Genomic DNA, 15998 nt, shown 5'->3' with positions numbered 1-15998 from the left:
CAGCACTCTGACTTTATCACTGGAATTAAATCAGGTGACCCACAGCAAACTATTCCATGAGGACCTGCGCTGCCCTGCATGCCAGCTGCTGGCACAGAGCTGCTCCAGAGAACACACACTGACACATGGGCAGCAGTCCGGACCTGCAGGAGCAGACAGACACTTCTGCCTTGCTCCATCAAAACATAAATAGTGACTGATAGCAGCTTCACAATTCAAACCTGAACATCATTCTGTCAGGACACAGTCTCACGGTCTTTTGTTCCAATTCATAATCTGAATATTCACTTCTGAAGCAGCACTAAATACAGGACTAATGACTCTGGACATTGTCATACAAATGCTAGCTCAGGCACAGCAATGGGCTGCCACAAACGCAACTGTGAAGCCACATCCTTAACCAAAAGCAGCTCTCAAAACTGAGTCTTTCAACTCACATATTTACTATGCTTGTCAAAAAAGATGAGACACTATCATAGAAAAAAAAAAAAAGAGAAAATGTCAAGACAGTCACAGTTAATTCATTAGGCCAATTCAGAACAGTGCAAGGAATAAGGGATGAGGAAAAAGCAGAGTTCTCCCAATCTTTTTAAAGGCTTAAATTAACAGCAATTATTACATAGAACTCCTGCTCCCAACAATAAACATTAAGGTAGGTGCTGAGAATTACTGACTCCATTTATTTCAGAGCAGGTTACTTTTACAAATACAACCCTGAGTGCCAAACACTTTTTTCTACTTATATACCCAAAAACTCCAGATCAACATCAAGGTCTGCTTCTAGCTTTTTGAAGGCTCACAGCGAAGATATGGGAGATCCAGAAACACTGTGAGATTCAGAATACTCTCTTACTGGTCTTACCTACAAGTGCCAGCCAAGGAATTAGGAGACTATGAAAGGTGGATTGCAGGCAGTCTGGGAATAACCATGATATTCTGTCCACACTAATGTAAAAGCTCATCTGCAAGACAACCTCCCTCCAGATCAGAGGCATGCAGTGAGCAAATGAAACAATCAGAAAGATGAACATAATGGAAGGGTGCTACAAGAGGTGTAATGACAAAAGGACCAACAAAATAGAAAGATGTTATAAGGAAAAGAAAAAAGGACTGTTCACCCATCCTCAAAGACCTAGACTCACAGAGGAAAACTCCACCAAAAAGGGATCTCCAGAAAGAGAACCATTCTCAATGGCAGTCAGCCCTTAAATGAGGTCTAAGAGTAGCCAGGCTCCACCCTCTCTGGTCACACAGCTGAACTGCCTCCACTGTGCTCCCAGGGCTGCCCAGTCCTGTCCCCAGGTGCTCTATCAGTGTCTCAGGCTGTGACTCAGCAGTTACCATACAGTAAGCCAACAGGAATTTACAGAAACACCCTAAGTTACAGTCATACTGGAAAATCCTTTTAACGGTGCTTTTGTTCTGCTTACTGCATAATCTCTAGGGAGTTAAACTCTCATTTAGTGCTCACACAGCCTCACACATAGGTGGGAATGCAGCCACTGAGGCACCTGTGCAGCCTGGCCAGCCTCAGCTGCTCAGGTGAACCTGAATGATGAGCAGAGAAAACAGACCAGGGCACACCTCCTTCTGCTTTTCTTGAAGCTGTAACAAACCTTAACGTATTCATTAGTAACCAAAACAGTTAAAAGAAACATAAAATGGATTTCAGTGTAACAGACTACTGACTAAGGGCCTGTTGTTCTCCTTCCTTCCTGACCTCAACTAGCTTGTCTTTCCTTGGGGAGCTCAACAAATGCCACTGCACATCCCAGAAGTTACTTCATGTGACAATGAGAACCCATTCCTGAAAGCTGCTATTACTTTTATGGGATAAGTGTAATTTATTCATAGACAGGTATTCTCCAATGGTTGCAAGAATTTATGTTAAATAATAAAATGCATTAACTGAAATATTAAAAATTCCTATACGCACTTCCATGAGAGAAGGGATGGGCAGCAGCTTCTCAGAAAATAAATGAATGTAGGATTTAAACCAAAATTACTACTTGACTACCAACCATTCAACACTGTGCTCTGTGTCTCTCCCACCATTAAGCAAAGGTTCAATTTTGACACTGCACCGAGCCAACAAAATGGAGGAGCAGTGAGAACACGGCCTGGTGCTTCCTGAGCAACAAAGCAAAATCACACACCAGAGCCCACGGATTCATTCCCCCATACCTTTTAGTCTTCCATAAAACCTCCGGCAACTGTTCTTGAATGTGATGCTTGGAATTAACGTTTCTGTAATTGCCCACAAATACCAACATATGGTGCTCTACAAAAACCAAAGAAGTAACAGAAGATAATTTATCAAAGTACACATGCTACAAAACAGTCCTGCCATCACATTCTGGTGTCAGAAACATCATAAGCAGTGTAAGAATTCCACTCACACATGGATGTTTCCAAGCCTTGATGAAAAAGAATCACATCAGGAAATTAAAAGAAGATATTGCTAGGACACACTAGTTCTGCTACAGCCCTCGTGATTAAAGCTCAAGTTCTTGCTAAGCGCTCCCAGACAGGGTACATGGCCATGTTCCAAAGCCATGGAAGTTAGCTAATACCAAGGTTAACACAAGACTGCCTTTATTTATCCATCAATCTCATGTACCAAGAGAGAACCAACACAATTTTAAACGCTATAATGAAGTTCAGGTCGTTCTAACACGCTCTGACTGAAGCAACATGAAGGGATGGAAGTGAGCTAGAACAAAGGAAGAACACGCATCCTCAGAACAGGTTAATGATATTACCTTTTAGAAAAGCCTGGCCTACTGGTACAACACCAATTTTACAGCCTCTCCATCACTAGATGGCAGATAATTGCCATGGTTTGTACCATCTTTAGCTACCCATTCCATCTTCCACTACTTGCATTCACTTTTTCCTTGTTACAGCTTATTACTGTTAAATACTGTTATCAATAAATAAATGCATTAACCACATAAGCCTCCATCCTTCACATACATACTTCAACTGCCTGTCATAAGCCACTCTCATTTAAGCATCTACTACCTCACTCAGGGGTCTACTTTACAAAATTGGACGTAATAGTCAGTTTGACTCACAACAAAGCAAAATTTCCAGCCCTACTACGTGACGTACTCCAGATTACAATGCCAGGATTTTGTCTACACCAAATGCACTGAAAAACAGAACAGCAGAGGATTTCTGTGTCGGTCTAGTGTTAGAGGCAGCCTGGATGAGGCCTGTCACCAGGGGCAATGCCACAGCTGTGGGGCTGCACCGTGCCACCCCACTGCCCCCAGCAGCCACACACAGCACACACTGCTACTTGCTGCTATTTACCACCTCTTGGATCACGTGCTGGGAGCACTGACGCATCGGCCCACATACAAACACGAGAGGAATTTGTGTCTTCTGCCTCAGTGATAGGGACGAGTTAAACTCTCCCTTTAAAAGATGCAAAAACACATGGTGGGGAGAGGAAAAAGAACATCTGAAATTAAATGTCTTCTGAGAAACCAACATGAGGCTGTAGGCCCAGTTACAAGCTGCTCTGCTGTAACATCTGCAGAACTGAGGGTGATGAGTGCTCCCCATCCTGGCCATGCTCAAGTGACCTGCACACCACCGACCTTGGCATAAACTACAATGAGCTGATTTATTCAAAATAGTCCTCACCCAACACTGAGAAAAAAATATTATCCACATTCCTTCCTTCTTGCATAATCTTATGACACAGTAACGAACAATCCAGTAGATTACATGGAGAGAACACCACTTAGCCCCCAGTGCCGGATTTAAGCACAAGCAGTTGCTATACGCATTTTATTTCCTTCTGCACATTTGGGGAACTGCCATTTACATGTTAACTGAATCCTTTTCATGTAATTTGAAAACAACCCCAACAACTTAAACATAGCAGCTTTGCAAAGTGTCTCATAATACAACTGAGTGTCACCGTTCCACTCTATTTTTTCATAAACTGAGCCAGAATTCAACATAAATAAAGCAACCCTTCGAAAAACACTGACACAATCACCTGCAGATGCTTAAGCTGTGACGTCAGGTGTGAAACACAGCACATGGCTGCTCTGCTCACTGCTAGGGTCGCCTTTTGCCTCAGGCATCTCCATGGCATCCTCCAAGACTTGGTCTCTTTCATGGGAAATTGCTGCCTATCTGCATCAGATGCCCCAGCCACCTGAAAAGCTTGCTGCAGAGTGCCCGTAGCAGCTGTGCCTTTTACTTTTATTACTATTTCTAAACATTTTATTTAATCATTTTAACTGTTGCTCCATTACTAAAAGCAAATTGTACTAACCTGAAAACCAACAGGCCATGCGCAGATGTCTTCTACATTCACAAATAACCCACATTAAGCTCCCAATTGGTATCACTGCCACACTTCAGCCAGCTGCAATAGCAGCAAGTGAAGGCTCTTCCCATTTGTCTGCTGCTTACTGAGCTCTCTGTTGCACGTGGTGGGCCAGGCTGACTCCTGCCATAGGCTCTCATCCAACTGCTGGTGGATGTTCTGTTCCACCCACAAGAGAGCCCACTTCCACTCACTGTTCTGTTATTCTCAGCTTCGTTCACAGCGAAAATTCTAGGGTTAATTTCAGACAGCTTTTCCAGTTCTTCTGATCAATGATAATAAAAAAGTAATTTCAGATTAATACAAAACAGCAAGTGAAATGGTTTAAAGCAAAACAGTGCCCATCTAAATGCTAATGCTAAAATCAGATACTCTTCCTATTCACAAACGCTCCTCTAAAGGTGAGTTTTCAGGGACAGGAGAAAGACCCTAATGCAAACAGCTTTAGCTTAGAAAAAGACATCTCACACCCACAAATCCAAAAAGGTTTCACAAAGCAGATTTTACTAATTGAACTTTCTCTAAACTTTTCACGTACCAGACTGGACTTTTGCATTCCCATTTGCATTAACCATGCAAAACATCCCTTGGGTTCACTCAGAGGTGAACTTATCCTGCAGTTATTCATATGGGTTTTGAAGCTGTAACTTCCTTTATTTCCTAATACATGTTCCAGCAATTTGTCCAAAATAAACAACCTGCACTGCATCCCTGCTCTGCATGAGTCGGTCCTTTGCAGTACTGCTGGGGGTGGGGGGTCACCTGCTTATCCCACAGCCATCTCTCCTGCTGCTCCGACCAGCACCAGTGCGGGGATAAAATTCTTAACATTGCTTTAGGGTCTACACAACAATCAATTCTATGCAATACTCCTTTCAGTGTTTAACTTAGCACTAGCTACAGGGATTTCAGGCCATTGAAGGCTGGGAACTAAGTATAAATTTAGGCTAAATTCTTTCTGTTTTGACAAAGTTGTGGCAGCCCGCGCACAGCATCCTATCCCAAAGTCAGCCAAACCATCACAGCACTACACGGCTATCAAACATTCTGAATAAAAACTATCAGAAACAAATACATTGAAAACCACACAGCAACATAAAGTTGCATAAATCATGCCTTTAAAAATAATTTCAAAAGAACGTGCAGCCTTTTTATATGTGCCATTTGTGACATGTTTCCCACAGAAACGCCTCTTACCACAGTTTTTATAGTAATAACACTGGTTGCCTGGTTCCATCCTCTCTGACGAACTACACCTTTCTGAACTCCATGGCACACAGAAGGCAGACACGACCCGCACACAGCTGGCAGAGTCCCATCCCAACCAACACAGTGCTAAGTTCCACTCCCGACGCCTCCACAGCCGCTGCTGCCCTCAGCTCTGGGAATTTCACACCAGAACGGCACCGTTCCTCAGCCCCTCGCTCCCCAGACAGACTCACTGCCCTCTTGTTATTACTATCATTATTTTTACGAACCCCAGCAGATGGCAGCAGCACGTCTCCCCAGCAGAACAGGGAGCGCTTCTGCAAAGGACAGCTCCTCATCCCCAAAGCACTCACAAGACTTCCAAATATCTGACGCACGCTTTGAAACACGGGGCACAGAGTTTTTGCTGAAACTAAAATCTGGATTATTTTTTTTCCCAGCACGTTAAGAATGTGCTGACAGGGACTCGGTGAAGGACAAAGCGTCCCGCTGGCAGCAGGACAGGCGTGTGGCGTGGGCAGCACCCGGGGAGCAGCAGGAGCTGCTTCCTAACTGCGGGACAAGCTGCAGCTCCTTGTCAACACGACACATCTCAGGGGTACAATGAAGGACTCCTTCAGGTACGTCAGCCACCTGCAGAGCAGCATTTCTCACCAACACACATATGAGCTCTTTGGTTATTTGTCAGTGCCAACCGATGCTCAGAAAGATACGGATATGTAATAGAACCCTCACTCACAATTACCTTGGGCTTTGTGTTACTGAATTTTTCACATTACACTTGTACCAAAGGATGCGTTTTTCATGCCTAACTTGAACTGTAAATACCCAAATTGATGTTCATGTTCCATTATCCCACACAGTCAGAACTGAGCTAGACAGGCACTCCCGTTTGGAATGAAACCCAAAATTCAGCTTTCCTCTGCTTACATGGCCTGTCAGCTCAGTACAGCCCCACCCGCCAAAGTTAACGTGAAACACCAAACACTGTAAAGAGACCGCAGAGTTCAGCTACATGTGAGCAAAGAGGAACTGAATTCCACCCATCACGTTCTCAATCTGCACACACTTACATCTCTACCACAGCAGCTTCTGCTTTTATTTCATGCAATGCCCTCTCCGTAAAGGCTGCCGCTCTCAGGTAAGAGCTGCAGCTCTGCAGGCTCCGTCCAATGGCCATGTGGAAGCAGAGGAGCCTGGCGCCACCCAGGACAGACCCTCATCCTACACTTCTCTTCCCTCCGCGTTCTCAGTACTGAATATGCAAATGTAACCTTTTATTCCACCGAATTTATGAACATGCATCACTCTTTCTACCTTTTTTTTTCTTTTTTTCAGATAAAACTGGGCAAAATAAAGACCGGAAAATTACACACAGGTAAACAAAGTGTTTGAGCCAACCACTAACCGGGTCTGATCTTACATAAAGCTCCAAATTTAAGCAAGCCAGCAACAACTGAGATAAAAAACCACACTTTATCAAGAAATAAATACAGGAACAGATGAAAATAATCTTTAGACATGTTTTTAAAGTTTCCTCTGCAGTTCTCACTCTTTCCTGGACTTTTTTAACACTTCTGCACAGCAGGACTGGAGCAGTGCTGCCCAGCACTTCACTCCTGCAATAAGGGACACAGACCAGTCGCAGCACTCAGCTACGCCTCTCCTACACAGCTCTCCCAGCCAACAGGGTGTGTGACAAACACGGGCCTGCTCTAAGGGCAGGGCTAATAGATACCGAGCTGGGCTGTCCCTGCTCTGCCCTGCAGCCCCCAGCACGGCCCTCAGCCCCGCTGTTCTCGATGACACCACAGCACCCACAGACAAGCGGGAGCTGCACCACTGACCTGCTGCAAACTTGGTGCCGGCGAGACAGGAAGTGTGTGGCGACATGACAACAAAACCCCGACATCCCTTCCGCTCCCAGAGGGCCACAGAGCACGGGGAGCCTGGCAGCAGCTCATCCAAAAACCAACCAAAAAGCACGCTAGCTTTGCTCCTGTGATCCTGAAGAGCAGTTATGACATGCATGAAGCGGTCACAAAACATATTAGAAGAGATTATGACCCACTGAGAAAAGCCTCTGACATAGCAGCTGAGGGAGTCATGGTATTGCAGCACAGTACAGTAGCACAGAAAATCCCATTTGCATTTACGAGATGAGAGCAAAGTTCAGGCGCTGTGTTTCAGGCAGCCTCCCAGGCACAGCTCCCAGCAGGTGACGGGGGCAGGAAGACATTTTCAGACACCTTCAATTTCTAGCTCTGAAGTCAGGTTAGAAAATATCTTCTCATGTTTGTGAACCTGAAATTTCAGCAGGTGCGGCTCAGCCACACGGCACATACGTGCTAACAAAACGTGCAGGAGCCGCACAAACACGCTGCTTTTGTCCTAATCGAGACCGATGGTGCGGCCTCATAACAAGGGGTTGTTCTTCACTGCTTCACACCTCGCTCTGCCAAGAGAAACAAGAGAACCCAACTTCCTAAGAAAAGAAAAGAGCCAGAAAAGAGCTGGTAGTGAGCAGTTTTCTTCTATTCTGGATCAAATGAGAAAAACCAAGAATGAATTATGATTTGGTAGAAAAGAATGCAAACTTGGTTCATCTTTTTCTCTACTCACCAGACAACACCAAAGGCTCCGTATCCAATAGGTCTGTCCGGCTCAATATCCAGTTGCTGCTGTGGATGTTGTGAGTGCTGATGATGGTGCGCTTTGACCGCAGCTGCGGCTGCAGCTTGTACCTGAGCTGGGGCGGCCGCCGCTGGTCCAGGGGCCTGGCCTGGTGCCGGCGATGGGAAATATGGCTGCTGCTGCCCGGGGTTCAACATTGCCGCCGCCGCTGCCGCCGCCGCCGCGGCCGCAGCTGCTGAGGAAGCGTGCTGCTGCACGGGATGGACCGCGGGCGTGGAGCTGGGGTGCAGGTGGTGCTGAGGGTGGTGGTGGTGATGGAGGTGAGGAGGAGGGAGGTGAGGGAGGTGGTGGTGATGGTGGTGGTGGTGACCTGCCGCTGCCGCAGACGTACCGCCATTGTAAGCCGCCATCATTTTTGCGTTGGCTGTTGCGCCACAAAGAGACATTCAAAAAAATGCCCCTCGACTGGCAAACGACTGGGTCAAGCTGTCATTTGGCCATCAAAAAATGAGATCTGCTACACTTTAAAGGAAGTCGTGTTCCATCATACGCGGCCCACCTGCGAGAACATCGAGCTCAACGGGCCTGATCTCTTGGCGAAGCCACACGCCGTGGAGACTCTTCATGTGCACGAGCCCAAGCGCCGACCCACCGCCCACGGCGCTCACTGGGGCTCCATCCTGGGCAGGGCCGCGGCGGTCCGGGCTCTCCACACTTGGATTTCGAGGAAAGGGGCGCTCAGTGCCCCGTGCCCGGAGGATGCGGGGCCGCCGCCCGGGGACGCCCTGCGCGGGCCGAGCCTACCCCTGCCATGCCCACATCCCCTCGGAGCGCCCCGCGCCTCCTACATCGCTCCCTCCGCTCGCACACCTGCTCCCTCCGCCACAGCCAACAACTCGGGGAGTTCGCAACTTTTCCTCGCAGGCCCTGAAACATACACAGCACCCGGAGAGAGTGAGGGGGGCGCGGGCGGCGGGGCGAGCCGACGGGACCGGCGGAGGGAGGGGGCCGGGTGGAGGTTCGGGGAGGAGGGGAGGGTGGGCTGCGGGCACGGCGGGAGCAGGGGGCGGGTGACAAAATGGATGACAGGGGCGGGAGCGGGCCGCGGGCGCGGCGCGCTGACAAGCGGAGCGGCGGCGGCGGCGCCGGAGGGGCGCGGCGGGGCGGGGAAGGAGCGGGGCCGGGTGGGGGAGGGGGGGTCTCCGTGCTGTGCGTGCGGCGGGCAGGGGTGGGGGCGGCGGCTCTCAGGCCCCCGCCGCGCGGCGTCGCTCCGCCCCCCGGCCGCCGCCTCGGCCGCCCGACCCTCCGCCGCCGCCGCCGCCACTCACCTCCTCGCGGAGCCCCAGCGCGGAGCGCACAGCGGGCACGCGCACCCGGCCTGCCCTCCCCCCGCCGGCCCCCCCCGCCCCCATGCGGGGCGCGCGCCCGACACCCGCCCGCAGCCAATCGGACCCGGCCCACCAGGCTCCGCGAGAGCCGCCCCCACCCAATCACCGAGCGGGACCCAGCTCGGCCGGCCCATAGGACTCGGCCGCCGCAGAGACTCCCTGACTCAGTCCCGCCCCCTTGACCCCCGCCGCCCAATCACCGCGCGCCTCCGAGCCCAGAGCCAGCGAGACCCCGCGAGATTCCCTCACCTCACACAACCCTCACCTCGGGCGGCCCCGCCTCCTTCACCTTTCTTGCCAATCACGCGGCGCCGCTCCGGCCTCCCGGCCAATCGCGTCTCTCCCCGGGTCGATTCCCGCCCCCGAGACCCGCTTTTTGCCCAATCGAGGCGGCCCTATCCGATCCGATTAGCCAATGAAGGGAAACGAAAGCCCGAAAAGGGGTTACTGGGCCAATGGTGCTCGGAGCCCGGCCGGGGCCTGATTGGCAGCTCTCCTCGCGAGTCAGGGGCGGCGGCGGCCGCTTCTCCTCGAATCGCTGCGCGAGGCGCCGCGTGACGGCCGAAGAAACGTTCGGTGCGCCCGTCCGCATCGGGCAGGCGGCCAATGGGAGGCGGGAACGGGGTGACGAGCGGCGGGAGGAGCCAATGGCGCTGCCGGGGCGGGGTGAGGTGAGGACGCGGAGGTCGCTGTGGCGGGCAGCGGGTGAGCGGCCGGCTGAGTGCTGGGAGCTGCGCGTGCGCGCCCTTGGAGCGCTCTGAGGCGGCGGCCTTCGGGCTTCGCGGGGCGCGAGCGGAGCGCTGCGCTGAGGTGATCCCCGCCTGTCTCCGCTCCCGGCAGGTGACGGCCGCCGTCCCGCCTCCAAAGGAACTCGCTGAGCTCAGCGGGAACGCGGGCGTGCGTTCTAAACCTGGATCGGCCTCGAGGCGGTGCCGGGCGGCGTTGCCTCAGGTACAGCCAGCCGAGGCAGGCGGAGCGAGGAGCACGGCGGGAGCGCGCCGAGCCGAGCCGAGTTGAGCTGAGCTGAACTGAGCTGAGCAGCCCCGCCCGGTGCGTTGTGCTTTGCAGGCGCTGTGCGCATCGAGCCGGCCGCGCAGGATGGGCCGTGTGTTCAGTCTGCGGTCGCTGCTCTGAGCGGACGCGGAGCTGCTCCTCCTCAGAGCGTCCTGTCCTGAAACAGCCCGTCAGGGGTTGAGGCTCCTTGATAACTGCTGCTTTTCTCAGTTGTTCCGGGTATCGCTCTGCTCTGGGACTGCTATGTAGTGTTGCTGTCACGTTAGGTATTAGAACACTTCACTTACAGTTAATTTGGGAAAAAAACACCATGAAAGGGTTCGTTTACAACTGCTTTATGATCACAGGTGGGGGAAATTCCAGGTGAAACTCATGCGCTCGTACCGTATCTTTAAGTTACTTTGAAAGGCTCCTTCAAGAAGTAATACACGGGATATTAAGACGTAAAGCCCCAGGAAAACTTGTCAGAATGGTTCGTGTGGTTCGTATACGGTTCGTTCAACGAGCTGCAGTTCTGGCGTGAATGGCAGCCGCTCTCTAAGGATTGAGGGGGAATTAACCGGCCGTACCAGCTGCCCGCAGTGCGGACTGACTGACCGCCGCCTCCGGGCGGTGCGTGCGGCGGGTGGGCAGGGCTGTGTCTCAACGAGAATGTTCCGTCCTGCATAAGGACTTGCCCCTACACCTGCAATTCCTGACTTCTATAGGCTGGTGAATCCAACCCATGCTGGATTTTCAGTTGGATGTCAGCAAATGGATGTCATGCACATGAAATACTTAAAAGCTGGTGTTGGGCACTGCTTTGTACATGAGTTTTTATAAGAGCAAAAGTAGTGAGCTGGATTGCACGCCTGGCACTGTTAGCGATTCTTCTGGCACATAGAAATTCTTCTTTTTCAATGGGTTAATACAAGCTGTATTTTCCTTTTTCCATGTGTGTGAAGTGTAACTGAAATGTGGGATGTACTTTCTTTTTGTTCAACTACTTGCCACAACTACATTGTTCTTTTTGTTTGCCCTTTGAGATTGAAACAGTTCTTCTCAGTGAGGTAGAATACTGGTGAGACAGCAGCTGAAATGATGCACTTACGAGTCCTTACGGAGTCAAGTCAGATGTCAGTGTTGAAAGACTCACCCTTATGGTGTATCATCCTTCTTTGCTGTGTTTATAAACCCTTTTATTGGTATTCTTGGCCTCCGCTTTACTGTAGAAGGCAGGTGGGAACGAGACTGGAGCTGGCTTATGCTGAAATATATTTAAGGAAATGTGGAATTTGCAGATGTACTAAGTGCTCAGTTTCTTACAGACCTCTTGTTTCCTCAGTACAGTCCTGAAATAGAAACCTCTTACCTGAAATAGTGTTGCATGTTGTTGTATAAATCGCACTTCTTTAGAGCACAGCTGCAGAATGAATACATGTTGTGCTGATGCAAGTTGGTGCTTCCTTGTTACTGCATGTCTGTGTACAAGAAATGTGAAGTCTGCTGAGAGGAGCTTGCTGCAGTTGGTACACAGCTGTGAGTGCTTTGCAAGGAGTCCAGTGAGTGTGAGCTGGCAAGATCCAGTAGCAGTTACTTGAACTGGGCAGGTAGAAGCGCTGCTCTCGATCCTGCCAGAACGCAGTTTGATGGCAACTAATTTGTCATCCCCAGTGATGCATGGAGATACGTGATTGGTGACTGCTGCTGATGAAACATGACAGATCAATTCTAATTTTTTACTGGTGAAGACAGTTATTCATGGGGACATGCATCTGTCTCTTGCTATTTTATTCACAGTAAGAGGACTATAAAGAAGATGCAAGTCTGCTTTTTGAATATCAAACACTGAATGGTAATGTATCTGAATTTGTTAGACATCTAGCTAAGCCTGTTTAAACTGCATGTAAAAGTAAATACTGTAGTCTGGAAGCACAGAGGACAGCCTTGTCTCTTTCTGAAAACCTACTGTATCAAGTTCAGTATTTCCTTTTGACTCTTGGGAGATTTACTCTCCCCTTGAATTTGCCACTTGCCTTGCAGAGGTATAATCTTTTTGACAGCACTCTGCATAAGACTAAGTGGTAGAAGACAATGTGTAATCATCCCTGTTCTATTTCTTTGATGTTCCTCAACAGTGTGTTAACCTCAACATTCTCTGTGAAAGATGGCATTGCTCTGAATAAAATGCTATAATCCACATTCAGACGTAGGTTTTGGAAGGTTTTTTTTGTGTGCCATGGGTACTGGCTATGAAGGTAGGCCTTTAAATGATAGAAAGGTACTTCTTGATTTCATGGCCCAGTATTGTACATAAACATCCTTCAGCATGTGTGTGCAGTTTTTTTCTTGTGACAATTCAATGCAGAAAAGTAATATTGAAGAGAACAAAGCATAATTAAATGCTTGCATAGATTTCCGTGATGCACAAAAGGGGTTCTCTGAGCTGCGCTATTGATGATTTATTGTGTGGGTGTTTGGCAAACCCACTCGTACCTCAGTGTACAACTGTGCAGTTGCATTCCTCAGCATTCTGCAGCACTGTTAATATTTTATTCATAAATCCTACTACTGAAACCATAAAGCATCATCAACAGTGTTAGTGCCTGGGAATTTAATGGGTTTTGGCTAGTCATATTTTGCTGTAAACTAATTATGGTTCTAACATACAAAGGGATAATTAATATATGCAAGGCATTTATAGCTTTAGAATTTGTTGTCTATTAGTCTCTTCCTTTGAAAAATAATTCTCCAAAATTTTCATCTTTAAAGAGTTTTATAAAAGGTTTTATAAAGCAGAAAACAAGTCATTAATAAGGCACAGCGGGGAAAAGAATATTTTGTTGTGACTTTGGTTAGGTTTGCCAGTTTGCCTTACTTTATGAAGTCCTTGCCTTTATCTAGAAGATAACAAAGTACTACTTGCGTTGTCAGATGGGGAACAAATTCCTGGTCTAGGTAACACATAATAATTAAGAGGCTGGGGAGAAAATAATCAAGTAATCAAAACAAGTGGATGACCTAACATAGGTTAGTCAGTCAGAAAGGCGTGTTGATCAAAATGAGCATCACCTTCATCTTCAAAGCAGCAGTGGCCGATCAGCCCCATTCATGGCTCTTGCAGCTTAGTTCTTGCTGTGGTCATATTGCAGTGACAGCTTTGTTCCAGGTTTGTACAGTATGCAGTATATACAAGTATGGTAGTCACGACTTAGTGCTGGGGCTTGAATTCCTCCCAAAGACTGCCAGCTCCAAAGCACTGAACTCTATGCCCTCAAGTGTTTTCTGGCCAGAACTATTTTTGTTTCATTTTTCTGTAGGAGTAACTGAATCCTTTGCTCAGTCACAGAGCTTAAACTGGATCTTGGCTTTAACTGGAAGTGCTCAGGTGCTTAAAGTCAGTATATAATAATTTGCAATTTAAAGATGCAGCTCTGATTGTTTATTGTCTTTTCTATCTCATTTCCCTTCTTGCTGCTGAACACCAGTTGTAGGTGGAAGAGGAGTGATCTTTAATCCTCATATTTTTTTATTATTTTTTTTTTTTGGAGAAATTGACAGTTCTACAGTTCTGTTCTCTTTTCTTTTGCACCAGAAATGACCCTGCTGCTCTTTGTCACCAATGTTTCCTTTTATCACTCTCCTGGCAGCTGCTCTTGCTCCATTTTGATGTCAGAACAACAAATGAACTCCCTCTGAAGCTAATGTCATGCCAGCAGATTTTGAAGCAGTAAGAAAATCATCTCTGTCTCTGAAGACAGAATTGGAGACCTTTGTGAATGAGCTGTGTTCTTAAAATAGCTTCTCAGCATGTTATCCCCAGAAGGTGAAGAAGTTAAAACATCATGACATACCACTTGTATTTATGTGAGCAGGATCCCTAAATAGTGGAGTGAGGAGAGAAGAAGGTTTCTTCGTTATCCTCCAAATTGAAGTTGTTATGGTAAGTATAGTGTCTAAGCTCTTTGTTTCTGTCTGCAATATCTTTTGGAGGGGGGGAGTAGAGGAGGAAGAGGCTAAGACACCAGTAATTAAAATAAATTGAATTATTTAGGTTGTAGGTTTAATCAGCAAAGAGAATAACACTGCTGTGGTGGTGGTTTTAGGAATGCCATCTTTCAGAGCCCTGGCTAGCTTTTGTTCTGTCACTGATTCCAGTGACAAAAAATTGAACGAACCAGTTGAATTGATCCAAATTGATGATATGCCTCTTGCAAAGCACTTTGTTCACCACATCGTGGCTAACAGGTATGACTGTTTCTCTTCCCTCCCTCACTGGAGCACAGTATGTGCTAGAATTTGTTTTGTCGTAATAACTGTGTTTTGACCCAATTCTCTGCCGATCAGATTCAGTGAAGTCTTGGGTAGGAGATAAGACCTTTAGGCTGTTAAGTTCTTGCAGATGATGCATCAGTACCAGTTAGTTTTACTTACTTTAACTTTGTAGTGATAACACAAAGTCCAACCTGTATTGTTTCTTTGTTTTTTTCTTTTTTTCCCTCTCATTTCAAGTCTGGATAACTTCTTAGAGCTTGTTCATATCATGACTAATCTTTTCTAGCATATTAGCTCATAGATCAATTCTTCACTATGTCAGAATGCCTTCAGTGTTGTAATAGACCACGTTCACTCAATGTCAAAAAAGAAAAATGCTTTATGTTTTACTCATAAACAGTAATTTCTAAATTGAGGTCTTTGCAGCAGGCACACCTATCCATTACAGCAGGGCAATTTTGAGAATGCGTCTTAAACACTGTTTTTCACTAAGGTACAGAGAAGTGATTATTGCCTGTGGTCTTGCCAGTTTTACTACATTTCTTTGTCATACGCAGTCAATATGGGAATACATAAAAGGCCCAAACATCTGGATACTAATAGGAAACAACAAACTTGCAGCCTTGTTCATGGCAGCATCTCACTTAAGCACTGTCTTCAGAGTTTGACTCCCGTAAATTGGATAATGTAATGCTAATTAAACTTGTTTGCATAGGTGATGTTGTAATTGGTGCAACTTGAAGCCTATGCTTTTATTTGGTCATTACAGGTATGGAAAAAAAATTTCGGGTTGATTCCAAACTTGCCTATATATATATATATATGACCGTATACTCTGGCCCACGATGTTAAGTTAAAATGGACTGTGTGAAGCCAAATCCTTAGTTCATAAAATCAAAGGACTTATACAGCATCAGAACTTTCACATGTCCCTCATGCAAACTTTTCCGAATCATTCTGTTAGGTAAGTTGATGGTTAGGTTCCTGTGCTGTAGTATCAGAGCACTTGGATGCTATCATTGACAGCTCTGCTCACTAAATGCCTTCACACACTGAACTTCTGCCCTTGTCCGAAGCCTTGGCTGCAGGTTTGCTATGTACATTTGTGAGACACTTATTTCTGGGTTTTTCTGTGTCTACTGTATGTG

The 15998-nt window shown here is 47.5% G+C and overlaps 2 protein-coding genes across 15 annotated transcripts in view; one reads left to right on the top strand and one right to left on the bottom strand.

Moving 5' to 3' along the window:
- Positions 1-9614, bottom strand: part of NLK (nemo like kinase) — a 39981-nt gene extending 30367 nt beyond the window's left edge. For both annotated transcript variants that reach the window (XM_015881068.2, XM_015881069.1), the window contains exons 1-2: positions 9523-9614; positions 8183-9121 (exon numbers count right to left, since the gene is read on the bottom strand). In XM_015881068.2, the coding sequence (XP_015736554.1) occupies positions 8183-8640 (458 nt within the window). In that variant the 5' untranslated portion in view covers positions 8641-9121; positions 9523-9614. The remainder of the gene's footprint in view (positions 1-8182; positions 9122-9522) is intronic.
- A 503-nt stretch (positions 9615-10117) lies between these two features.
- Positions 10118-15998, top strand: part of LYRM9 (LYR motif containing 9) — a 35079-nt gene continuing 29198 nt past the window's right edge. For 3 of the 13 annotated variants that reach the window (XM_015881085.1, XM_015881090.1, XM_015881094.1), the window contains exons 1-2: positions 10420-10533; positions 14226-14518. In XM_015881085.1, the coding sequence (XP_015736571.1) occupies positions 14516-14518 (3 nt within the window). In that variant the 5' untranslated portion in view covers positions 10420-10533; positions 14226-14515. The other 10 variants (XR_001559032.2, XM_015881084.2, XM_015881091.1 and 7 more) reach the window with 8 other exon arrangements.

The sequence above is a fragment of the Coturnix japonica genome, chromosome 19 (assembly GCF_001577835.2).
Source record: "Coturnix japonica isolate 7356 chromosome 19, Coturnix japonica 2.1, whole genome shotgun sequence".
NCBI classification, from domain to species: Eukaryota; Metazoa; Chordata; class Aves; order Galliformes; family Phasianidae; genus Coturnix; species Coturnix japonica.
This window is presented reverse-complemented; position numbering and strand designations above follow the sequence as displayed.